The following is a 26619-nucleotide window of genomic DNA, read 5'->3' as shown; positions in this document are numbered from 1 at the left end:
TGCAAAGGCACAGATTCAGCAAAACCTGTCACAATGTTCTTTGTGTAATACAAAGTGCCTTCTGATTTTTGAGCAGTTTATAAATTATAAAACAGGAAAATGCAATAAACATATCACCAGTGGAAATTCTGAATACCCCAAGCAGGCACACACCCGGGCCACATGACTATTTCCCGTGGAAAACCAGGAGGGTTCCAACCTTGCCTCAGCTGTGTTGGACATGAAGATGTCTCGTCCCCAGCAAGGACAGGGGGCTGTCCTTCCTGCTTCCCCCAACCATAGCCGAGGCAGCAGAAAGAGAGGAGTCGACCAGGCAGGAAGTGACCATTTCCAGGGCTGCAAGTGCCAGGCCACACGGGGAGATCAGAGAATCACACAGATACCTGAATGTGGACGTGGTGTCCACTGCCTGATGGCCACAGGATGAGGCCCAGATGTGAGCAGGAATGAGGTACAACACATGGCCTGGCACATAAGATCTCTGAAGTCCTAATGCTGGGCAGAAGTGGACATGGCAGACCAGGCCTTGTGCCATTCATGGAGAGCAATGTCCACAGCATGCAGCTCTGTGGTCCCCAGAGGCTGGGGATGGGCGTAACCACAGACAGAGACAGGCGTCCTTGGGGACAACAAAACTTTGAACAAGCTACCAACATGGCAAGTAGACAGGGGCTCCTCCTGCTTCGGGCAGAAGGGACTCCAGATTCTGGGCACACGAGCTTCCTGCCACTACCACTCAAAAAGTTTCTCGAGGGGCTCTTCTCTGCCGGTGTCCACTCTCCCTTCTGCAATGAGACAGAAGTCCACTGCAACAGCCCCTGCCGCTGTCCGCAGGGCAGCCAGCAGCATAGTCTCACCTCATTCTGGCCAAACACAACCCTGTCTACGTCACAACAGGGTGAGGGCCTTGTGAGGGCAGGAGGCGGGGCAGTCCCCAGGGGACACGTGGACAGCTGATGGGGGTGCCACTCAGCATACCACCTGGGATCAGGCCCAGCAGCCCTGGCAGGTGACTGTGGTTAGACTGAGGACACATGGGACGCAGAGGCTGTGAGTTTGTGTCCAGAGCTCTGTCTACTAAGGCCCTGACCCTGGCTCATGACTGTGTGTGGCTGTGGTCCTGGCAATGCTGGCATCCATCCACTTCTGCTGCGTTAAGTGTCCTCTTAGAAGAAGAGACATCAAAAGCAACAGAACAAGAGGTGAAAGTCCCGCTCAGCACGAGAAGGCTTGGCTGGCATGTGCCTTAGGACTGTGGACAGCTGCAGTTGTTTGGCCACTGACCATAACTCTCTCTTCCTGAAGCAGTGTGCACTCCATAGTTCTGTCCTGGGGCCAGGGCTGTAGTACAGCAAGTGAAGCCACCATCCACGGTACCAGCATCCCATATGGGAATGGGTACATATCCTAGCTGCCCCACTTCTGATCCAGCTTGCTGCTAATGGCCTGGCGAAGCAGTGCAGAACGGCCTGATAGCTTGGGCCCCTGCATCCACTTGGGGGTCCTGCAGGAATCTTCTGGCTTCTGCCTAGTTCTTACTTAGCTCAGAGCTTTGGTCCCAGCAATGTCCATGTATCGTCCTTCTCAAACCCAGCCCTGGCTCCACAACCAGCTGTGACTCAGCCTGCACTCAGGAGACATGACAGTGGTTACCAAGAGCTCAGCTGTAATCAAAAAACCCAAAATAGCTGTGGGCAGACAGGCCACACTCAGGGCGGCCACCTGGCAATACACTGCCAGCTCCACCCACTACAGCACCCCTGGTCCCCTCAGGCCAGCTCCACCTATTGAACGAGGGGATTACAGAACCACTGCTTCCAAAAACAGGAACACTGCCAAAGGGTCAGCTCTCAGCACAGAGTGCAGTGTCAAACACCACACAATGGCCAATTTCTGAGTTGAGCATGCTGGAGCAACTACCAGATCATCACCAGGTCCCAGCACAAATGTCCTCTCCACGTCAACTAAATGGAATGCTGCCACCACTATCTGTTATTTGGTCTACCTCACTGCCCTCAGCACATTTCACTGTCCTCAGCACACCTCACTGTCCTCTGCCCACCTCACTGTCCTTTGTCTACCTGTCATGCTGCCCACCTCACTGTCACTCAGCCCGCTGTGCCCTCCAACTGTCACTTGTTTTCCCTGTCTCCCTCTTGGCAAATCCCATGGCAGCCTCTTACATCAGAGTTAATACACCTGTGACACCTGGAGGAGGACTCAAGGAGTCGACCTTGGACAGGGTTTTGTTTCTTCTACAAGGTATGGGGACCAGGGACTTTTGCCCTTGGTCACCCATTGGTCCTCCAGGCAGATCCAGAGCTCAACCTCCGTCATTCTGGATGCCTCCTGCAACCCATAAGGAGGCAGCCAGCACTGACCCATACCTGCCATGGCTCTGGCCTGCATCACGGCCTTGAACATACACAGCCATTGCTGCCTGGGACAAGTCCCTGCTACAGAACTACCACATTGGGATGATGCTTGGCTCCAGGGCCCTATGGTGCCTTGGGATCCCCTGGCTCCACCAGAGGCAACTTGTCTCCTGGGCCATCTTCTGGAGAAGGATAGCCCCATTATTGGCCATGACCCCAGGCATCATCACACTGCTCCACGGAAACCACGTGTATCACCAAAAAGATAAAATTCCTGGGTGACATGGCCTTAGTAAAACTAGGGAGGACTGACGGGGGTGGAACACAGGAGCAGTGTGTGTGAGCAGGTGACCGCCAGGGAGCTATGTTCCTCAGAGGCTGACTCATGCTGTGCACTGCCAAGCACAACAGGAAGTCAACAATGGATCCCCATGCAGGATGGACATGTGGGGTGAACATACAGGGAGGACACATGGAGTGGATGGACACATTGGGGGTGTGCAGGGTGGGATGGGAGTGTGAGATGGACACGTGGAGTGGAATGTGATGTGGACTCCTGGGTGAATGTGTGGGGTGGAGATGCAGAGAGGACACATGGGTGGATGTGCAGGGTGAATACACAGGGTGGACGTGTGGGGTGAATGTAGGTGGTGGACATGTGGGTGGGTGTGGAGCAGGCAGCAGCTGTGACAACGCCCCTTCGTGTGGCTCATTCTCCAGCAGACGTGAACATGGGGAAAACAGGAAAAGAAGAGCTGAATGAGAGGAAACACCCTGGGAGGGGAAGCTCACAGTGGAAACTTGCGTCTCTGACCCCAGTCACCTGTCCCCACCCTGGGTGGCCAGGAGGGCTGTGTGAACCTGACCTGGCCCCATCAGCTCCAGCTGCAGTGTGGCCTCCTGGTCCTGACTCTGGAAGAACAATGAGTAGGGTGCATTGTACACTCTACCCAGTGTAGGCATTCTCTTTGCTCAGTGTAAACACACACCCCTCCCAGTGTAGACACACAGTTTTCCCAGTGTAGACACAACTTCCCCAGTGTAGACGCACAGTTCCCCTAGTGTAGACATATACCCCTCCCAGTATAGACAACATACCTCTCCCAGTGTATACACATACTTCTTCCAGGACAGACACACGCTCCTCCAGTGTAGATACACACTTCCCCCAGTTTAGACACACACCTCTCCCAGTGTAGATGACACACCTCTCATGCAGACACACACTCCTCCAGTGTAGACACACATTTCCCTCAGTATAGGAACACACTCCTCTCATTGAGAACCATACATGTCTGCCTTGTAAGACTAACACCTTCCAAAAGTTCTCATTATGTGCAAAGTTGGAACGGCACAACCAGGTTTCCTTTGAGAGCCAAATTGGAAAACTCTTGGTCAGAGTAACTTCTCTTTTTCAATTAAAGTTAATGAATTAATTGATGAATGAAGGAATGAGGCTGGGGTTGCTCTAGCTTCCAGTGCCTGGAGCCCAGTGGCAGGCTGGGGCAGAGATGAGAGCTGGACATGAGCTCAGTTCAGCCTATGGGTGGCAGGGACATGTGTCCCCGGCCATCATCACAGCTGTCCAAGCGTATGTGAGCAGGAGGCTGGGGTAGGTCTCAAGTCCTTGAACTCCAGTGTAGGCTGTGCACACCCTAAGTCACATCTTTGTTTCCAAAACCCTATTTACTCACTTTTTGGAGAGGTTCCCTTTCAACGGCTGCAATGGAGAGAGCTGGGCCAGAGCAGAGCCTACAGCTTCATCCAGGGCCCACTAGGGGATGGAGACATCATGGCACCAGTTTGACCCATCATGTCACCACTCAGTCCCTACCTGACTTAACAGCTGGCATACCTGCTCCACAGGGAATTTTCATATCGATATCGGCAGGTGCCCATGCAGCAGCTCCAATCCCCCAGCACAAGCCACATAGGGGCTGGTCCCAGACCTGTGCGTTAGACCCTGGAGTTAGCCTCCTCCACAACCCTGCCAGGGGTCCCCATGTGGTAAGTGGTCTATGAGGGCACGTGGACCTCGGGAGTAATGCTTGGCAGACAGGACAAGGAGATCCCTCCATGTGAGGTGATGGATATGTGGTGTGTTTGAGGAGACCATTTGGGGAAATCATGGGGCCAGGCTGCGATTTCATGGGAGATGGTCCCACCTGGCCAGTCCTCGGAGACCTGGGATGCCACTGTGGGCTGATGGCAGATGCAAGGGCAGGACACAGCTCAGCCCAGCCCTGGTCCATGGCTGTCCAGTGGAGCCACAAAGAGGAAGGGTCAGGCGGGGTGGAAAAACAGTCCATGATGTTGGAGGACAGGTCAGCATTTCAAGAATTGAAGGGGCAAGCAGATGTTAGGTTTTAAAATGCACTTAGAGTTCCTAAAGTTCTTACATTGCTATGCACAGCTAATTCCCGCAGTCAACTCCTCTTTTACCGTAACTGCTCAACTGCTAGCTCTTTTACTTTAAGCCAAAAGCACTAGATGTGATGAGATACTAGGAGGTCCTCTTAGTCCAACAGGGTAGGAATGGGAGCAGGCAGGGAGGGGGAGAAAACGAGAAGTGACACATCTGCCATGGTGGTAAGATGGGGGCTGCTCGGGCAGGGGAAGGGGCAGGATGGAGGATGGGAGATGGGCAGGAGAAGGGGCAGGGAAGGCGAATGGAAGGGATCCCTTACCATCTCTCTGCTGTGGTCTGACTTCAGTAGGGGTCATATACACTGGGGAGCAGAAAGGCAACCTTGTGAAAGGCGGTGACAGCGGAGGGCTCACCCAGCCTCATAATGGGGCTCCAGGGTGCAGCAGGTGTGCATGGGGAGGGGCCTAGGCACAGCATCTGGATGTCCACAGGCTCGCAACCACCACACTCGGCTCCAATAGCTTTCGGTCTCCTAAAAGGTTCCTTAAATTTTTTAAAATTTTATTTATATTGGAAAGTCAGATATACAGAGAGGAGGAGAGACAGAGAGGAAGATCTTCCGTCCATGGATTCACTCCCCAAGCGGCCACAACGGCTGGAGCTGAGCTGATCTGCAGCCAGGAGTCCAGAGCCTCTTATGGGTCTCCCATGAGGGGTGCAGGGTCCCAAGGCCCTGGGCCATCCTCGACTGCCTTCCCAGACCACAAGCAGGAAGCTGGATGGGAAGTAGGGCGGCCAGGATTACAACCGTGCCATACAGGATGCCGGCATGTGCAAGGTGAAGACTTTAGCTGCTAGGCCACCATGCCGAGCCCAAGGTTCTTTTTTTTAAGCATTTTTTTTCCCAGCGTGTAAGGCAGAGCAGTGATTTCCCCTTGCTGCTTCAGGTCCTTATACCCACAACAGCCAGGACTGGGCTGGCCCATAACAGGAGCCCAGAGTTTCCTTATGGGCGTCAGGGGCCAAGCACTAAAGCTGTCCCCTGCAGATGTCCCCCTTTACTTTGAATCTGAAGTGGAGATTTTGAGACAAGCAGGCTGTTTGGGAAGGGGGGGTAAGTGTCCTGGGGTCAGAGTAACATGCAGTGCCACAATGTGGCATCCTAGATGCATGCACCCCAAAACACTTGCCTGCAAACAGGACCCAGAATCATCAGTGCCCTGGAATGAAAAGTCATAACTGAATTAAAGGGCCAGGAGATCTATGGAACTTTGTTCTGGCATAAAAGCCCAGACACAAGCCCAGTGAACACCTGTCAGCTACTTTGCACCCACAGCACAGACGCTGCATCAGTCCCCAACACACACAGCAACAAATGCCACAGCACAGACTTCCCAAGGAGGCCACCTGGTCCCAGTTCCTGCACCACTTGCTGGCTTTGCCTCGCAGGGCATGGGGCATGACCCAGACTGGAGGCTCTGATGCCCAACAGCCTGTATGAGCACCTGCTGCTTGCAGACTCGTGGCCACGGCTTCCCAACACTTACTTAGGTCCATGGCCTCTCCTACCCCCACCACACCTTTCTTCTACCCCTGCTCGTGGCCATCTGCCTGCCCCTCCCCTAGGGCCTCTGCTGGGCTCTGGCCATGCCTCCTGGCCAAGCCCTAGTTCCTAGTCAAGCACGGATGCCTTCTCTGCCTGGCTCGGAGCGGGACCTGCTCTTTTTCCAGGAGGCTCCTGTGGGGCTGCAGGTTCCTGCAGAGTAGGAGACACGAGCTGGCCAAGCATTCCCAGGGCTGCCAGGAAGGGGCCCAGTTAACTGAGAGTGCCGTGATGACCCTAAGCAACGGCCTTGCCATGGAAGGCTCTCCCTTGTGTGATGTGAAGTCAGGGCTGTCAGCCCTGGGCATGAACATCCAGGTCAAAGAACAACAAAATCAGGACCACAAGCCAGGCCACCTCCACAAGACTGCTTGCCAAGGGGAAGTGACCCAGGCCACCTCCACAAGACTGCTTGCCAAGGGGAAGTGACCCAGGCCACCTCCACAAGACTGCTTGCCAAGGGGAAGTGACCCAGGGTGCTTGGGGTAGCCCCTGCACCAACGGCCTAGGACACCCATGCTGAGCCCCTCAGAGACCAGTGCATCCCACCCCACCATCCTTGGTGATATCTGACAAACACTGTGAGGGACTTTACCTTGCCACCCTAGATGCTTACCATACCACACCATACCCCACACGGATTATTCCACTGCTGCCTAGAAAGACAATCACAGGCATGCAGGTGTGGGGAGCTTCCACATGGGAGGCCTCAGCTTTCTGGACAACTCAGCACCAGCCTTGAGAAGCGAAGTGCCGGGAGACTGCATCACTTGCATTTGACTTGGTACCCCAGGCAGGGTGCAGGACCCCTTCCAGCCCAGCAACCCCCGGACACTCCCCTCTCCTTGCTTGAGTCTGATCCAGACCCTACCTCACACACAGCCTCTCTGCACTTGGACACTGGTTCTCCATTTTTCTTCACTCCATAGCTTCCGTTTAGGAGAGACCTGCATGAGAGCAGGCCCTGACCTGACTGCCACAGGCTTGGAGAGGGCCGTGTAAGGACTGTATGAGCACCTGGTGTATATGTCTGACAGAGCTGGACAGGAGCAGGCTGGCTCCAGGGTCCCCTCTCTGCAACTGGGGTGTAGTCCATTCAGGAAGTGAGGGATGCCTCCTCCTGAACCCTCCCTAGCCCACTCCAGGGGACAGGGAACACAACCCCATTACGTGGTGCCAGGAGGGCACTGCTTTTTTTTTTTTTTAATTTTTTAAATTAAATTTTTGGCAATCTTTACATAGTTAATTATGGTAAAAAGGTTCAGGGGCTATAGGGAAGTGGGTAAGACTATTATGTCCATATTCTTTCCTTCTTGTATCTGAGGTAAAGGGGGATATTGAGGGAGAAGCCCCACCCAGTTTCCCACCCACCCCAAGTCCCGGATGTGGGGCATGCTCTGAGATCCTTGCTCAAGTGGTTTTAGTAGTTCACCAGTTATGAATTGCTGCCAGTTTCGCCACTCCAAGCACAATGAGGTCGTTGAAGAATTCACCGATTGACATAGTCCATCTTAGAGTCTTCATTTGCCCAGTATTTCACTGCCAACATATAGCTGAGGTGGTTGATTGACTTGTTCTTTCTTCTGTCTTTTCTTGGCTAGGGTTCTGAGTCCAGCAGTTCGATTGGGGAGATCCCCAAAGAAACTCTGAGGTATTCCCAGACCAGATTCTTGTATGTTCTAGCAAGCACAGGGCCCGGCACAGTCCATCGCCACGGTCAGCTGGTGGTTGCAATTGCTGGGTTGGTTCTGGTTTCAATCCCGACTTCCACTGGAACCAATGGGTGCTGCAGTTCAGCCTGGTTCTGCCCAGCACATACTCGGCCCTCACATAAACCAGTGGGAGCTGCAGCCTAGTCAGAGTGACCCACAATAACCCCCACCAGGCCCGCCCCCTACCCTGGTTTGCCAGTATGTATAGCAGAATAGTCCAGTCTGTCCCACATCCCATTTGGCTCTTGTACTTGTCAATGGGTATTAAACCTTAGTTCCATCTAACCAGCTCAACTATCCAGCCCTCACGGATGTTGTTGAGTGCCTCTCTGTCTAGCCACCCCAGCCCGCATCCTAGTTTTCATGCCCTCCCATGGGAGTAGTAACCCAAGAGGGAGGAACCCACTATTTCCCTCCCAGGTTTTTCTCTCAATCCCGGTTTATGCACTCTTTGGGTGGTTCTGTGGTTTGACTTGACAGAATTAGCCCCCAGTGCTAGCTTCTGCCAGCTGATGCTGTGGCTAAGCCCAAACAACCCTCACCCACTCTAATTTTGTTTGTACCAGTAGGAATAATCAGCCCAGCCTGGCTTTTCCCTGATTTAGTCCACATGCGGCGCACAGGTGTTGTAGCCCTGCTTAGTCTGGTCTGTCCCCATCCCAGCCCACGCTCTCCAGTGGGAGTAGCTGTCCAGCAAGGGGACCAGCCCCTTAATCCCCCTGCTGGCTCTTCCCCTCCCTTCCTGGTTCTCATGTGTGCTGGTTGGGTGCTGCAGTCGGGCACTGCTTTTTGATTAAGATTTGTTTTAAAGGCAAATTCTGTGACACAAGCATTCTATACACCCCTTGCTATGGCTCAAGGTTACCACTGGCTTAAACGTGGAAAGAAATCTCCACACCGCACCTCACCTCCCACCAGATCCAGGCACCCATGAGCTTGTTAGTGTGGAAGCAGTGCACATGCATGTGTCAACCTCACACTACACGAATGCCCATGAACCTGTTGGCCTGGGAACCGTGCACACACATGTGTCATTCACAAAACATAGATGCCAATGAGCTTGTTGGTATGGGAGCTGTGCACATGTGTGTGTCAATCTCATACAACACAGACACCCATGAGCTTTGGAGCCAATTTACACACGTGTCATCTTCATATAACATCCTCATAGGGAGTCTCTGATCACACGCCCCTCACCTGTGACAGTACAAACAACTCAGCATCCATCCCACAGGCCAGACTCTGCTGGCCTCAAGCAGAGTGGGTGACCTTAGAGCCGAGGAAACCTCATGGGGACCCTCCAGAACAGAGCAGTCTGTATTGTCCCAGCAGATGACTGGGCTTCACTGTGGCATAGAGAGAGCAAATCCAGAAGCAGGAGTTGCCACACAATGAGTCTTCAGAGGTGCATTTTTACCCAGTGAAAAAGAAGCAACTAAGATGATGTACTAATACCCTGTTAAGCAGAGGGGTACCTGCGAGGAACAGACACTCCTCAACTGGACAGGAAACACTGCCATGCCTCAACTGATGAGAGAAGTTGATGGGCACACAGAAGTGCACAACCCCTTTGTAACAGTGGAGGGTTGGGGCGTGTGAATATAAATCTCATTGATTTTTTTAAAACGATTTATTTATTTTATTACAAAGTCAGATATACAGAGAGGAGAGACAGAAAGGAAAATCTTCCGCCCGATGATTCACTCCCCAAGTGAGCCGCAATGGCCGGTGCACGCTGATCTGAAGCCGGGAACCTGGAATCTCTTCCGGGTCTCCCACACGGGTGCAGTGTCCCAATGCATTGGGCCGTCCTCGACTGCTTTCCCAGGCCACAAGCAGGGAGCTGGATGGGAAGTGGAGCTGCTGGGATTAGAACCGGCGCCCATATGGGATCCCGGGCGTTTAAGGCGAGGACTTTAGCCGCTAGGCCACGCTGGGCCCTGATTTTTGTTTGAGAGACAGATAGGTTGTGAGAGATACATGCCTACAGCACCAGAGCTGGGCCAGACAGAGGTCAGGAGCCAAGATGTCCATCCGGGTCTCCCACATGGATGGCAGAGACCCTCACACTTGAGCCACTATTTGCTGCCTCCAGGGTGCATCAGCAGAGCTGGCTGGACAGCATGGCGAGCCAGGACTGGAACTGGACACTCTCATGTGTCCAAGCAGAGCAACTTCAGTGTCAGCAAGTGGGCTTCAGGTTCACTCCACAGACATCCATCCTGGCTGCGTGGTGTGTGTCTGCACATGCACACAGACAGACCTGTGCCACGTGCATGGGCCCATGTGGATGAGCCCATGTGAGACCCTACCTCAACCACCTATAACCACCCTGAGGGCCAGGCCATGGTGCAATGGGGCAGCCTGGGTTATGCTGTGAACATTATAAATACCGAAGATATTTTAAAGATAAGAGCTCAGAAGAGTTGAGTGACAGGACCGTCTGTGGCTTCAAAACACCAGGACTGAAGTATGAACACTCCACAGTTTGAGTATCTGACTGAGGGAAGAATGGACACATTTCAGTCAGCACAAGGTGTGTGCTAGGGACATCAGAGAACAATGTCATCCACCTCCCCCAGGGGCTGGCAGAGGGGCCATAGGACGGCTCCTGCCCCTCCCTACAAATCACAGGGTCCCTGCATTCCACCAAAGACCAGAGGGCCTCTGGACTGCCCCATACATACACCATGGGGCCCCTGGACTGCCCCACACATCATGGGTACCCTGGATTCTGCCACACACCATGGGGCCCCTGCCCTGTAAAGCATGCCGGGGAGCGGGCCTAGAGGATGGCCCTGCCCTCTCCTACTTTGCACAGCCTCTGGCTTTGTTCCTCCGCAGGGAGCCACCTCAGCACATTCTCTCCCCCAAACACTCCCACTGCAGGGCACTGTGGCTTCAGGAATCTTGCCTTCTCCACATTTCCACGGGGCAGCTGGGAAGTCTTTCTGCCACTGAAAGGGAAGCCATCCAAACACCCACACTTCTAGGCACCCCTGCTCTCAGCAGAAGCTCTACCCCCAGAGGGGTGAAGCTAGATCCTAGTTCTGTCCGCCCCAGCACAGGGATGGGAATGAGGCTGATTCAGCCTCTGGCAAAACCAAAACTGTAGACAGCCTCTGAGGCAAGAGACAAAAACAAGGACGGGAAACAAATGCAGGGGAAAGCTCAACACACAGCTTCCTGCTGGAGCTGAACCCCAACCTGGAACCAGTCCCACCCCAGCTGCACAGACTCCAGGAAGACCCAGTGGGTGATTCACACAGGCTGGATACTCAGAAACCCCACCACTGCCTGCAACCAACCCCAGCTCTGCTTGCATTGGGAAGTGCACCCGTAGCTGCTCCCTCCAGCAACTACCCTTCCTGCAATTTCTGAACAAAGCAAAGTGCTGTCAAGTTTGTCCCTTATTCTAGAATCCCTCTGAACACTCAGAATGCCAAGAGCAGCTATAGATGTGTGGAACTATGAAACATCCAGGGCCAGTGCTGTGGTGCAGTGGGTAAACTGTTGCCAGCAGCACCAGCATTCCACATGGGCACCAGTTTGAGTTCACTTGGGATTCAGTGCCTGGCTTATGGCCTGGGAAAGCAGTGGAGGATGGATCAAGTTCTTGGCACCCTGAACCCACATAGGAGACCTGGCTCCTGGCTTCAGCCTGGCTTAGCCCTGGCTTTTGTGGCTACAGAGGAGTGAACCAACAAATGTAAAATTCTAACTCTATCTCTCCCTTTCTCTCTGCAACTCTGACTTACAAATTAAAAATCTTTTTAAAAACATGAAACATTCATATTTGCTTCAAAAACAGGTAGTTCAAAGGACTCCAACTGAACTCAAAGTCTCCAAAAAGTCAGGGCTTATCCCTTCCTTCCGGGGGAAACCTTCACCAATTTCCATCCATCATCTGCGGTGGTGCCAACAATTTACCTTGTGGGTTGGTGGTGGAAAGTCAGTGTGTGTGCTTCCTGTCTGTGAGAGTCTAAGAAAGGCAGAGTTACAGGGAGAGGGAGAGGCAGAGGAAGTGAGACAGACTACCTATCTGCTGGTTCACTCCCCAAATGGCTGCAATAGCCAGGGCTCGAACAGGTTGGAACTTGGAGCTCCATCCAGGTCTTCCCGGGGTGTAGGGGCCCAAAGACTTATGCCATCTTCTGCTGCCTTCCAAAGCGCATTATCAGGGAGCTGGATGGAAGTAGAGCAGCTGGGACTAAAACTGGCACTCACATGGGATGCTGGCGTGGCAAGCGGCTTAACCTGCTACACTGTGATGCCAGCTGCACACCTCCTGTTTATCCTGCTAAAGCAGGAAAGTCGACGCCAGGGGCCCTGTCCTGGTGCAGGTCCTTTTCTGTTCCATGCCCAGACACTCCAGCACCCCTGAGCAGGTAGGGAAGTGGGGCCAAGACCTGGATACCCAGCACCTCCTCAGTGTGTCACCCAGATACACAGACCCAGTGACCACTTGGTTCTGAGAACTCCTGTTATCTACGTGAAGAGTTGGGCAGAATGACAGCTGTCACTCATCCAAGAAGTGCTGCTGCCCTGGACAGATGAGAACCGGGGCCTGGCTTACTGCTACCCCATGATCAGAAATACTACACAGCAGAGTGTGTGTGGTGTCTCAGCAGCTCTCAGCAGATCAGGATTCATCACAAAAAGCCAACCAAAGGCCGCATGACACTGGACCACATTTCCTATTGACCCTAATGACAACCCAAGGTGCTGTTATCCTACTGGAAAGCAATGGTCATTAGAACCAGGGGCTGAGCTGTGTCCCTGTCATAGAGGGAGGAGAGTCAGAAGGCTCCTGTGGGATAAGAGGGACTCAGAATATCAAGCTGCTGGGGGTCAGTGTCAAGGTTAGGGATCTGGAGGCAGAGGGAGGCAGTGCCAACTGAGCTGAGTGAGGCCATGAATAGAAAAGCACAGACTTCATCCAATTCAGCTGCACAGAAGCAACATCCCAGACCCCTCACTTCAGCTGTACACAACACACTAGACCTCTCATCTCAGCTGTCCGTGACACCTCAGCTATACATGACACCCCAGATCCCTCACCTCAGCCATACATGACACCCAGATCCCTCACCTCAGCCATACATGACACCCAGACCCCTCACCTCAGCCATACATGACACCCAGATCCCTCACCTCAGCCATACATGACACCCAGATCCCTCACCTCAGCCATACATGACACCCAGATCCCTCACCTCAGCCATACATGACACCCCAGGCCCCTCACCTCAGCCATACATGACACCCAGATCCCTCACCTCAGCCATACATGACACCCCAGAACCCTCACCTCAGCCATACACAACACACTAGACCTCTCAACTCAGCCATACATGACACCCCAGAACCCTCACCTCAGCCATACATGACACCCCAGACCCCTCACCTCAGCCATACATGACACCCAGACCCCTCACCTCAGCCATACATGAAACCCCAGAACCCTCACCTCAGCCATACAAGACACCCCAGACCCCTCACCTCAGCCATACATGACACCCAGACCCCTCACCTCAGCCATACATGACACCCCAGATCCCTCACCTCAGCCATACATGACACCCCAGAACCCTCACCTCAGCCATACAAGACACCCCAGACCCCTCACCTCAGCCATACACAACACCCCAGACCTCTCACCTCAGCCATACAAGACACCCCAGACCCCTCACCTCAGCCATACATGACATCCCAGACCTCTCACCTCAGCCATACAAGACACCCCAGGCCCCTCACCTCAGCCATACACAACACACTAGACCTCTCACCTCAGCCATACATTACAACCAAGACCCCTCATATCAGCTGTACACATCAACTTAGACTGCACAGAATCAATAGCAAGGGAGTGAGGGAGGGAGTGAGGGACACCCTGCTCAGTTGGCCCTCAGAGCCCATCTCTTGGCTGATAGGACATGGCCTGGTAACATGTGGTTTGCAGGTAGAGTTCATCCACCAAACATACCTATGGGCCACACCACAACTGGACAGATGCTGCAGCACCACAGGGAACCTGCAGTTGAGGAGTGAAGGAGATGGACATACAGACAGCCTAAACCTTCGTGATAGACAAGCACACAGGATCCTGAGAAGGAATGAACAATGGGACAGGGGGCACAGGTCAACAAGAAAGAGCAGTTTGAAATCAACCTTCTGAGGGGTGGTTCAGCCAAAACAAAGACTCAAGGGCCATGATGGGGCGGGGATAGCAGGTGGATGGCTGAGGGGACCCAAGGCCTCCACAATCCCATGGCAAAGGACAGTGCCTGTGGCTGTAGACAGCAAGGGGGGCTGTGTGAATCTGTCAGGACACTCAAACTCAGCAAGAACTGCAGGAACACAGTGTGTGGCCTCAGCAGGAAAACCCAGGAGTAGAAAGGGGACCTCAGAGAACCCCACAAGTGTGGTCAGCCTGTCCCTCCCATCACAGAAGAGATCAACAGCAGAGGGAACCATCTACAGAGCAGCCTCCAACTCACAACCCTCCCTCCCGCTCACTCTCCTCAGCTCTCTTCCCTCTTGTTTGCCTCCTTCAATCTTGCTATCCTGTCTGTTCCCTCTTTCCTCCCATCCCTTCATTCCCTCCACCATTCCCCATCCTCTGTCTTCCAGCAGGTCCTGGATGGCACAACAGTGAGTATGAGGCGGCTCACAGTGTCCTCTCCTTGGGTGGTCACTGTTCACATCGGGCATGGTGTGTGGGGGGTGTCTCCCAGGAAGGAAGATAGGCTCCATGAATCTGTTACAGAAATGCCTCTCCCACCTGCATGTAGTTGAGTGTTGTACAAGTGACCAGGTTTAGGCCCAGCATGATAGCCTAGTGGCTAAAGTCCTTGCCTTGCATGTGCCAAGATCCTATATGGGCGCTGGTTCTAATCCTGGTGGCCCTTCTTCCTATTTAGCTCCTTGCTTGTGGCGTAAGAGAGCAGTAGAGGATGGTCCAAAGCCTTGGGACCCTGCACCTGCATGGGAGACCCAGAAGAGGCTCCAGGCTCCAGGCTCCAGGCTTTGGATCGGCCCAGCTTCAGCCCTTTGTCCACTTGGGGAGTGAATCAGCAGACAGAAGATCTTCTTCTCTGTCTCTCCTTCTCTCTGTAAATCTGACTTTCCAATAAAAAAAAATAAGTCTTAAAAAAAAAAAAAAGAAGTGGCCAGGTTTACTGAGCTGGAGATGGGAACAGTGTGTGACTCAGTCAGCCCCTGAGTGAACAGCACAGGAAATCAGGAAAGGCTGGAGCCTGGGCTCCTGCCCACTTCTTTACCTGTGACCCGTGTCCTTATCACTGGTTATTTCACATCAGATGACCCCGTGGTGGCTCTGCAAGTTTGGTTTGCAAAGTCATGAGACCTGTCCTTCCACTGACATTCGCTACCATCCTCAGACGACAAGACCCACAGGTGGCAGCCTGCAGCCTTATCTGGGCTACTGATGAACACTGTCTCAGCGCTGAATTCATGTGTTTCTCTTCAAAGAAGCGAACACCAGGTAACAGTGCTGATCATCTAGTCACAGTACTGAATACCAAGTAACAGTACTGAACACACAGTCACAACACTGAATTTCTAGTCACAGCACTGAACCTTAATCTCAATATGGAAGGCACCAGGGTTATTCTATTTAGAACACCAAATGCATCAGCATTATTTTCTCTCATGATTGAAACTCAGATTTCAACACTAACTGAGGTACAAAGGCAGTTGAAGTATTTCAAACTTGCGAAATACTGTTGAGCAAACACATTTTGATCTCTGAAAATCCCTATTGCAGATTGGCAGTCATGCTCACAGCCCCCACGGCAGGCAGTACCTCGCTTCTGGATGAAGACTCGGAGCAAGGGGCTGGCACTTGAGACGGCCTTGCAGAAATTATCATCATTGTTGATGGGCAGCAGGTCCCCGTGGACATCTGCATAACCGATGGTCACCTCTGTGTTGGAGATGTGGTGGGTGTGCACGACCAGCTGGTAGAAGTCTTCAAACTTCCCAGGCTTGTGACGGTCCAAAGAGAACCTCCGGAATTCAGCCCCAAACTGTAAAGTGAGAAGCAGATAATTAAACAGAGACAGGTGGCCCTGGCAGTCCACTGGCTGTGTGGCTCCAGCACAGGGTCCAGCAGTGACCCAGGGCTGAGCAGGTTGTGTGAAGAAACCCCACACAAAAACCAGCAAGACCTTTGTGGTCTCTGAGTGGTATCTCCCACAGCCCCAGCTCAGACCTCTGAAAACTCAGCTGTGGGGAAGTCACAGTCAGTAAAACCTCCTGGCTTTGTCCCTCAAGGATTTTCCTTTCAAGTGAGCGAGGCAATGTCTCCATTTTCAGGTCTAATGACTACAGCTCAAAGACCCAGCAGCCTGGCCTCATCCATCCAAGGGAACCAGGTTGGGGACTGACCACTGGGTGAGACAGAGCTGCCCCCTCTGGAACTGTTGTTGGGGGTGCTGGGCAATCCCTGGTGAAGCCATGCTTGTTGTGCACACACAACGACAGTGTTTCTTCTTAGCTACTGACCCAAGGAGCACCAAATGGGGATGACAAAGGGTGATGGAGTCTCTTTCACACTCAGGTTTATAAGATTTTCAGAGGTAGGGCCCGGCGGCGTGGCCTAGCGGCTAAAGTCCTCGCCTTGAACGCCCCGGGATCCCATATGGGTGCCGGTTCTAATCCCAGCAGCTCCACTTCCCATCCAGCTCCCTGCTTGTGGCCTGGGAAAGCAGTTGAGGACGGCCCAATGCATGGGGACACTGCACCTGTGTGGGAGACCCGGAGGAGGTTCCAGGCTCCCGGCATCGGATCGGCGCGCACCGGCCATTGCGGCTCACTTGGGGAGTGAATCATCGGACGGAGGATCTTCCTCTCTGTCTCTCCTCTCTGTGTATATCTGGCTGTAATAAAATGAATAAATCTTAAAAAAAAAAAAAAAAGATTTTCAGAGGTAAATTCTGCAGTGAAAGCTGTGACTTTCCTCAGATGCTGTTACACAGAGACGGGAAAGGCCATGCCACACCCACCTCTAAAGTCTTCAAGAGCACTCAGTATGTCAGGAATCTAACAGTGGCAGAGAGTGCTGGTGAATTCCTGACTTTCACACTCAGTTCTTGGACACCTGGTCCTCCAAGGAGCCCTGGGTCAGCCCTGCCCTGACTACAGGGAGTAGACACCTCAGTTCTGCAGCTTCCATCTTAACTGCTCTGGACAACTACTCTGAGGACCCTGGCTAACACCTCAGTATTTTAGATACTGACCAACTTGAGCCATCAGAGAAATGCCATTGAATGTGGAGATGCCACATCACACTTGGGGGCATCAACAACAGCACCTGAGTTCTCACACTTTGGTGTGACACACAGCTGGGCAGCTAACATGTCACCCAAGGCCCACACCCCAGAGAAATAAAACAAAGATTGCACCACTCACATGAGCCAGAGAGTGAAAATAACCCAAGGTCCACCAACCAGCGAGGAGCAAACACCACACACAAAACCAAGCAGCGGTCACACAGAGGGATCCAGGCACAACTACACCCCAAGTGAAGGACATGAGACACCAGGACACTCCCAGAACACACAGGCTGGGGTAGCTGATGGGCACCACTTCTGTTTACTGCAGTGGCCAGCAGAGATAGCCCACATGGTCTCACACTTTGCAGATATAAACTGATCTCATGGTCAAAGGGAAAATTGGTCCCTGAAGCTGACAGGATACCATATTCAGAAACTCAGATGGTGTCAGCAGAGGCTCTGTTTATGTTCCTGGCAAACAGGAAACCCCAAGGGGTCTGAACTCAGGAAAGGCCACACCCCATCGCTGCTAGCCATCAGGGGTGGTACTGGATGTAAGAATGAGCTCGCCCCAGCTGGTACAGCGAGCTCTGCCAGTCCTGGTGGGCCCGATAGTGTGGACAGGGAAGGAGGGCAGAGGGCAGGCACTCGCAACGGGAACTTGCCTGCTCACACCCATCTCCACCCTGACCCCTGCTGTCTTCTTGTCTGAGGCTGAGCTGTGTGGGAGCAGCACTGTGAGTTCACAGGACCCTGACAGTCCATGTCTCAAGGGTCGGTTGTCACCAAGACCACAGTTATAGCATTCAGATAAGACATGAACATCACTCTTTGGCCTCCTGGCTCAGATACAGTGCGGTAAGACATTAACATGTCAATGTTCTTTGAGATATCTAACTCACCCTAACTTTACAACAATCTCATCTGTGTGGAAACATTTGTGTCTCAGGGCAAGGAATGCTCAGGAGGACATAAGCAAAACTGCTTTCTGTGTAAAACACACATCCAGACTCCACAGCCTGCTGGAGACACTCAGAGCCCAATCCAGGAAGTTCTCAGTCAATCTCATCATGTGCAGCTCTCTCATCGTTGGCACTCACAGCCCACTTTGGGTACGCAGGCAGGCCAAGCCTAGTCAGCTGTCTCCATATCTTCATGTGAATGAGTGCTTCCAGTTAGAAGTGCCCTGTGAGCCCTAACAATGGCTCAAAGAGGGGAAGGACTTGCCCAAGGCCACACAGCATCTCATGCTGTCCTGGTCCAGGACCGTCAGTGAATGGTCTCAAAGTCCACAGGCTGGGACTGAGTTCCATTCACTCAGACATCTCAGAACAGGCCTTCTCTTGAGGGGGGATCCAAGATGCTGGACAGAGAACTGTCACACCAGGTATGCTGCTCTGGGATGAGAACCGAAAGGAATTTGAATTTGCAGCATTCCTAGGGACTCCGCGGGACCACAGGAGAGGATGATGGCTGCTACCTGCCACCTGGCAACCTTGAGGAAGGAAGACACCAGGTGTCCCTCTACTCACCAGGTAAGCCGAGAGGGAGTTCCAATCACCAACAGGAATCAATGGACCTCGGAAAGCACACTAAGATTACCCACAGACCTCACTCCTGGGATCTAGTCACCCACAGACCACACTTCTGGGATCTAGATCACCCACACACCATACTCCTGGGATCTAGTCACCCACAAACCATACTCCTGGGATCTAGTCACCCACAGACCACACTCCTGGACTAAGATCACCCACAGACCACACTTCTGGGATCTAGATCACCCACAGACCATACTCCTGGGATCTAGTCACCCACAGACCACACTCCTGGACTAAGATCACCCACAGACCACACTTCTGGGATCTAGATCACCCACAGACCACACTCCTGGGATCTAGTACCTAAATCACCCACAGACCACACTCCTGGACTAAGATCACCCATAGACCACACTTCTGGGATCTAGGTCACCCACAGACCATACTCCTGGGATCTAGTCACCCACAAACCACACTCCTGGGATCTAGTACCTAAATCACCCACAGACCACACTTCTGGCTGTGATCATCCACAGAACACACTCCTAGTACCTAGTCACCCACAGATCACACTCCCCACAAACATAAGCAGACTCAATCCAAAAATTCTTCTCCCAGGCATACTGTAATTAAATTGTGAAATGGCAAGGACAAGGAGAAAATCCTGAAGACACTGATAATGTCAGGAAAACCAATTAGATTAATATCAGATTTGTCAGAAGAAATCCTAACATGCCAGAAGAGAATTAGATGATAGCTTCATGGTCTTTTAAAAAAAGAAACACTTAACCACTTCCAACTAAGAATATTATATCCAGGAGAAGTAGTGTTTTCCAGTTATGCAAAAGCTGAGAGAATTATTGCAACCTGACCAGCCTCACAGAATTCCAAAGGGCATCTGCGTTAGAAGCAAGCATGACACGACCCCAAGTTCACCAACAGAGCAGGTAGAATTACTATCCAGTCAACAATATGATAGGTCTTAGTTCTTCCTTGTCAGTACTGACCCTGAATGAGAATGGACTAAAAAGACTCAGGCTGGCTGACTGGATAAAGAACCCTAACCTCACTCTATGCTGCTTACAGGAAACTCACTTCATAAATCACAACTTATCTACAGTCTAAAAGTGAAAGGCTGGAAGAATACACACCAGACAAATGGAAAGCAAAAGTGAGCACATGTAGCTATCCTGGTATCAGATAAACAGACTTTAAGTTAAAAACTAAAAAAGATGAAGGACATGGCATTTTGACAAAAGGTTAAATTCAGGAAGAAGATAGAGCAATCAAAAATATGCATACATACAAGACCACTGGGCATGCACAGCAAATACTGTTAGAGCCAAAAGGAGAGATGAACTCCAATACAGTCACGGTGGTGACACCAACACCCCACTCTCATTCAGGCATAGGTCAGACAGAAAATCAAGACAGACTACAGTTGACACACCACTGAACAAACAGAACTGACAGACATTCACCTGCAGAACATCCCATCCTCTCATCAGCACGGGCAGCATTTCCAGCACGGACCACATATAAGCCACAAATCAAGTCTCAGCAAATGTAGGAAGACTGAGACTGCATCATGTATCTTTCAGCTAATTAAGGAATAAAACCAGAAATCAACAAGAGCAACACAACACTCATAAATATTTGGAAATTAAAATGTTAGTGAATGATTAATGGACCACTGAAGAAGTAAAAAAAAAAAAGCAAACAAAAATCTTTCTTAAATGAAAACAATATATTAAAACCTGTGGGATATAACACAAAGCAGTATTGAAGGAAGTTTACACATCAAGCACTTACATGAAAAACAGATCTAATGCTGCATCTTGAAGAGAAGACAATCCAAATCCAAAGTTGTAAGAGGTGAGAAACAGTAGGGGTCAGTGCAAAAATGAACAAAACTGCAACTAAAAATACAAAGAGGGCAAAATAAAAAGTTGTGTTTTTTTAAATATTGTTTTTTAAAAAATCCTCTGGCCAGAATAACAAAGATAAGATGAAGGAAAGCTCAAGAATATGAAATTAAAGATGAAAAACAAGAAATTATAACCAGTCATTACTAAGGATAAGAAACTTGCATGAAGAACCATCTGCTTATCAACCAGAAAGCTTCAAAGGAATCGATAAATCCTGCGTTCATTTTGTACACCAACACCAGATCAACAGGATGAGGATAACCTGCACAGACCCACAGCAAGTAGGGAGCTGGAGATGGTACCCAGTCTCCCACCACCTGAGGGATCCCACAGACACAGCAAGGGGAAGCAGCTCCCACACTCCTCAGACCACTCCAAAACACAAAGCAGGATGGAACTCTACAAACTCAACGGAACCAGCATCAACATCCCTCTGACACCAAAACAGGACAAGAAAACCGCAGAGCTAGATCCCTAGTGAGCATCGACGCAGATTCCCAACCAGGTACTAAGAAACTGAATCCAAGATACATCAAAGAGATACTACAGCTTGGTCAAGTGGGATCTAGCCCAGAAACGCCAGAGCAATCCAACATTCACAAACCAATAAACATTAAAATCGCATCAAAAGAAGGAGCAAAGCCCATATGGTCATCTCAATAGATGCAGAGAAGGCATCTGATAAAGCTCAATGCACCTTCATGATGAAAGTCTCCATGTGCCAGGTTAAGATTTATTTATTTATTTATTTATTTATTTATTTATTTATTTATTTATTTATTTATTTATTTATTTATGTTAGAGGCACAGTGACACAGAGAGGGAAGACCGTGTGGGGTTGGGGGAGAGATAGACAGGCGGGAGAGAAAGGGAGAGTTGGGGGAGGGAGGGAAGGGAAAAAGAGGGGACAGAGACACAGAGAGGGGTAGGGGGAGAGATGGAGAGAGGAAGGAAAGACATAAAGAGGAAGAGGGAGAAAATAGAGACAGAGGGAGAGATAGAGAGAGGGAGAAGGAGGCTAAGAAAAAAGGGATAGAGATAGAGGGGGGAGAAAGGAGGAAAGATGGAAGCAGGAAGTAGGAGAGAGAGGGAGAGGGTGGTGGAGGGAGGGAGGGAGGGAGGGAGGGAGGGAGAGAGAGAGAGAGAGAGAGAGAGAGAGATAGAGAGAGAGAGGAGAAAGACAGAGGCTGAGGGCCCTTATCAGAGCGGGGCACTTGGCAGCATGCTGTGGAGGGCCTCTGGATGACATGTCAGGACACAGCTAGAACCAGCCACAGACCTGTGAGTCAAGACAGGGTGGAGCCTGCCCCCTCCAGAGCCTGTCCACCCACCACAATCCAGGGTGATGATGGGGCAGTTGCTGGCACCTGTAGAACTGCCCAGGCAAGCAGGAAACTGCCTGGTAACTGCTTGGCCAGAACCACCTGCACCTGTGGGCCCCTGAGCATACGTGCCCCACACGTTGGCCTTTGCTTGGCTCATGTGTGCACTCTGCTCCATGGACCAGTGCCATCCAGGAAGGGCTGGGGCTAGGCTGGAGGACACCAAGACCTGTGCAGACAATTTCCCCAAAGCACAGCTGTGCCCATGCCCACTCTCACCTTCCAAGCCAGATTCAGAACCCACATGTGACCCACACCTGGTCAATGAAGGGGCTGAGGTTAAATGTAGTGGAGATTCAGAGCAAAAAGCTCAAAGGTGACAGTGAGAACCCCAAAGTAGGCTAAGGGTTCCTGTGAGAGGGGACCCAGCAACAGGTCCATGTCCCAGGGACAGAATGAAGCCAACGGAGTCTGAGAGCATGGACCCTGTGTTGAGGGGGAGACAGAGGAGGGCAGGGAGGAGAGGGGCAACTCTGGGTGACGTAAAGAGGAGAAGCTCTTCTCATGAGAACTCGCAGTGCAGACAGAAGGGTGGACACATACACGGAGCAAAGCTGTGAATAGCTAGGCCCCAAGAAGAGGCTCTGGGCTCCAACTGCGACATCAGCTGCCCAGCTCTGGACAACATGCAGACTCCTCCCCGTGGAACTGCTCCACTGTGCAAGACTAGGCTGCCAGGAGCTAACATGGGTAACACAGGTGACATAACTGCAGGTCCTGGTTGCACACAAAGCTGTCAGGAGTTGATATGGGTGACACAGATGCAGGTCCTGGGTGCACATGGAGTAACTGGTGAAAGACCCCAGAGGTTCACAGCATCTCAGGATTGCTGCCCTGGTCATTGAGCTCCTCAGAGACCCAGGGTGGCGCACAAGTGACAAGGGGATGGCAGCTCTTCTGCTGCATGGACTGGGGATGCATGGGCTGTGGCTCAGAGTGTACATCCCAATTCCTGAGCAGGAGCTGTTGCTCTGAGATCCATCCCCTTCCCTTGTCGCAAGCAGCTGTTGTCTCTGTTTATGGTTCCATGAGAAAAGCTGTGCTGTGTGTGGGATCACACCCACAGCAACCGAACCAGTGTCCACTAAGTGGCCTGTGTGTGCTGGATGAAGGTTAAAACTTCTCTATGCACTCTTGCCCCAACCCCAACTCCTCTGACAGATTGAATATACACACACAGCATCCCCTGACAGATCTCACACAGACAGACAGATACACACACACACACACAGCATCCCCTGACAGATTTCACACAGAGAGACACACACACACAGCCTCCCGACAGATCTCACACAGACACACACACAGTCTCACACAGACACACACAGAGCCTCTCCTGACAGATCTCTCTCTCATACACACAGCATCTCCTGACTACACACACACAAACACACTGCTTCCCTAGACAGACCACACATATATGGTTATGCATGGTCCATACCAGTGCTCAGAGCAGGACCCCGGCCCCAAGCTGGGTGTCACAGGATGCATGTGAGTATGTAGGAAGTAGTCCAGCCCTGAACCAGGGCCCAGAACACGAACACAGGCCATAACCCCAGACCAGAGAGGTCACAGAGTACAGGATGATGTGTCATGGAGTCTGTGACTTCAGACCTGGCTTTGCCATAACAAGATCACAGCCTCCCTCAGCCTCAGAGTCAGCATTTCCACAGCAAGGATGCCACCAGGTGTCAGAGCACTGGCCATGGCCAGACCCACAGGTGGCACCCAAGAACCAGGCCCACATCCAGCACCCCAAGAAACAGCCCACAAATAGCACCCCAAGATCTGGGCCGATAGCTGGTACCCCAAAGACAAAAAAAAAAACAAAACAAAACAAATCATCATGGCTACTTCGTCTCTTCCCCAGGTGCCAAGTCTGCTGACAGCTCCTTCCTCCAGAGCAGGACAGGATGGGTCCCCAGAGGATACACCCCAAGGACAACCTCAGGAGAGGCCCACAATGACACGACTCACCCATCAAGCGGCAGGTGCCAGCCTGGACCCAGCTGTGACATGGTCACTGACACTTGGCATAGCTGCCTAGGCCACAGTAGTTGAAGAATGATTTGAGTTCACACTGGGCACCATTCAGGAGGACTTTCTCATGGCACTGCTTGGTGTCCTTCCAGGTACTCAAGTGACACAGGACCTGACACCAGGGGACGTCGTGATGGGGACTTGGCTGGCCCACACAGGCTCCCAGTGACAGGAGACTTAACACAGCATCATCGTGCTTCCTGTCATCCCTGCACTAGGATGGGAACAGATGGGCCTGAGGTCACCTTGGGCCATGGGGGGCAGGTCCTACAGCACTCACCTCCTGATGGATCACAGTACGGGCACAAAGACTATACTCAGACTACCCCCAGGAAGGGACAGAGGGCAGGACTCGGTGTGGGGGCAACATTTCAGGCCCCTGAAGTGGTGGGAAATGGCAAACCATAAACTGACTATCTGCTCTTAATGCTTCTCTCCCACAGTCCCGAGCCACGGGCCATGAGGGTTCTTGCTCAGTGGCTGTGTTCCCAATAAGAGGCTACCTGAGGGGATTTCTGGCACCTGCATGAGCACCACCCAGCCCACTGTAGAAACAAACACAGATGGCCTGTGAATATGGAATGGGTAGCTGTGACAAGAAGGAAGGGAACGGGCTTCAATGATGGGACAGGTGAGTATGCAGGAATCCCGACTGCCCAGCCAGAAACCACTTGGCCCTGGTACTCTGCAAAAGCCTGTCTGGGGAGGGTGTTGTGCATATCAGATTAAGCCACTGCATCAGAGCTCCAGTACAAGTTCGGCTATTTGGCTTCCAGACATCCCTCTGCAAAAGGGCCTGGGAAGCAGCAGACAACAGTTCAAGAACTTGAGTCCCTGCCAGCTATGTGGAAGATGTGGACAGAGTTCCAGGCTCCTGGAACTCTGTATCTTGGTCCAGCCCTGACTGCTGTGGTCCTTCAGGAAGTTAAATAGTAGACAGGAGTAGGTATCTCTCTCCTTCTCTGCCTTTCAAACAAATAATTTTTTTCAGACATTGAAATTTTATTTGTGAACAAGTGAACATGAAAAGAAGAAGGAAGGGGAAAGCACCTCCTGGGAGGGATCAGGAAAATTGAGGATGTCCAGAAAGGAGAGAGACCGCAAATATTTTGAGGCAAAGACGTCAAAAACCTTTTTCTCTCTCAAGTAAAATGATACACATGCACCACAAACACAGCACATACCTTCTGTTAAAGAACAGAAAGTGGAGTACCACCCTCTAAGACTTTCCTGCCATGAGCACAGGAGGCATTGGCTGGACAGACACACTGATAGACACATGGAGGGATAGAAGGATGGATGGAAGGAAACATGGAGGGATGGATGGATGGAAGGATGCATGTATGTATGGAAGGATGGGTGGATGGGTGGATGGGTAGATGGATGGATAGATGGATGGATAGAAAGATACATGAAGGGATGAGGGATAAAATGAGGAAGGACAGATGGATAGAAGAATGAATATGGATGGGTGGATGGACAATGGATGGATGCATTGGGAGTGATATATGATGGCTGGACAATGGATGAGACAGACATGAGGCAGTGACTTGGGAGCAGAGCAGATGAGACCGGGGCATGGTGAGAGAAAAGACAACTGAGGTTGCAGCTATGTACCCTGGTACAGCACCATAACTCACTGGACAGATTTCAGAGCACCTGAGGGAAGCAGGCCACCCCGGAAGAGGAAGTGTAGGTCTAACATGCCTTACTAGGCAGGACACAGTGCTGGGGATGAGCACAAAGGAAATCGGGAGAATCAACTGCAGAAAAATCAACACGAGAGACAGACTCTGCCCACATCCACAGTATTCTCCAAACACTGGCAATGGTCAGAGGCAGGAGCCAGGAACTCAATCCAGGTTTCCCACAGTGGTGGAGCTAAGCACCGGAGGTATCGCCAATGCTGCCTAGAGGGTGCATCTGCAGGAAACCAAAGTCAGGAGCCAAATCCAGGAGTGAACCTGGGTATTCCAAAGCCCATCCCTGAAACATTGTCCTAATTTACAAAGATTTTTGGTTTGTTAGCTCATCAAGTCCCTCCACCCTCCTCCTCGGACACCAATACATGTTATTTTCTCAGGCAGGGACAAGGCCACTGGACCTCAGACACTGCAGGAATTATGCTGCTGGTCCATCAAGTGAAAGGGTATGCCAAAACATTCATAAAAATTTAAATAAATTTATCCTGCTGCAAGAACCATGGAAGAGATCTTTTGTTCTCTGACTCTCAAATTTAAATTTAAAAGCTCATGGAAAATATACAATAAAAAATCATGCATGGATTTTAATTTATGTAAATTAAAATCTATCTTTTATTTACATTTTATATAAGCTTTTCTGGGAATTAAAAAAAAAAAAGATTTATTTA

General features: G+C 51.4%; 1 protein-coding gene across 1 annotated transcript in view; it reads right to left on the bottom strand.

Moving 5' to 3' along the window:
* The window catches only part of LOC131482540 (partitioning defective 6 homolog gamma-like), a 37907-nt gene that overhangs the window by 4797 nt on the left and 6491 nt on the right, over positions 1 to 26619 (bottom strand). The window contains exon 2 of the mRNA XM_058677029.1: positions 15887 to 16109. Within this exon, the coding sequence (XP_058533012.1) occupies positions 15887 to 16109 (223 nt within the window). The remainder of the gene's footprint in view (positions 1 to 15886; positions 16110 to 26619) is intronic.

The sequence above is a fragment of the Ochotona princeps genome, chromosome 18, assembly GCF_030435755.1.
Source record: "Ochotona princeps isolate mOchPri1 chromosome 18, mOchPri1.hap1, whole genome shotgun sequence".
NCBI lineage: Eukaryota > Metazoa > Chordata > Mammalia > Lagomorpha > Ochotonidae > Ochotona > Ochotona princeps.
This window is presented reverse-complemented; position numbering and strand designations above follow the sequence as displayed.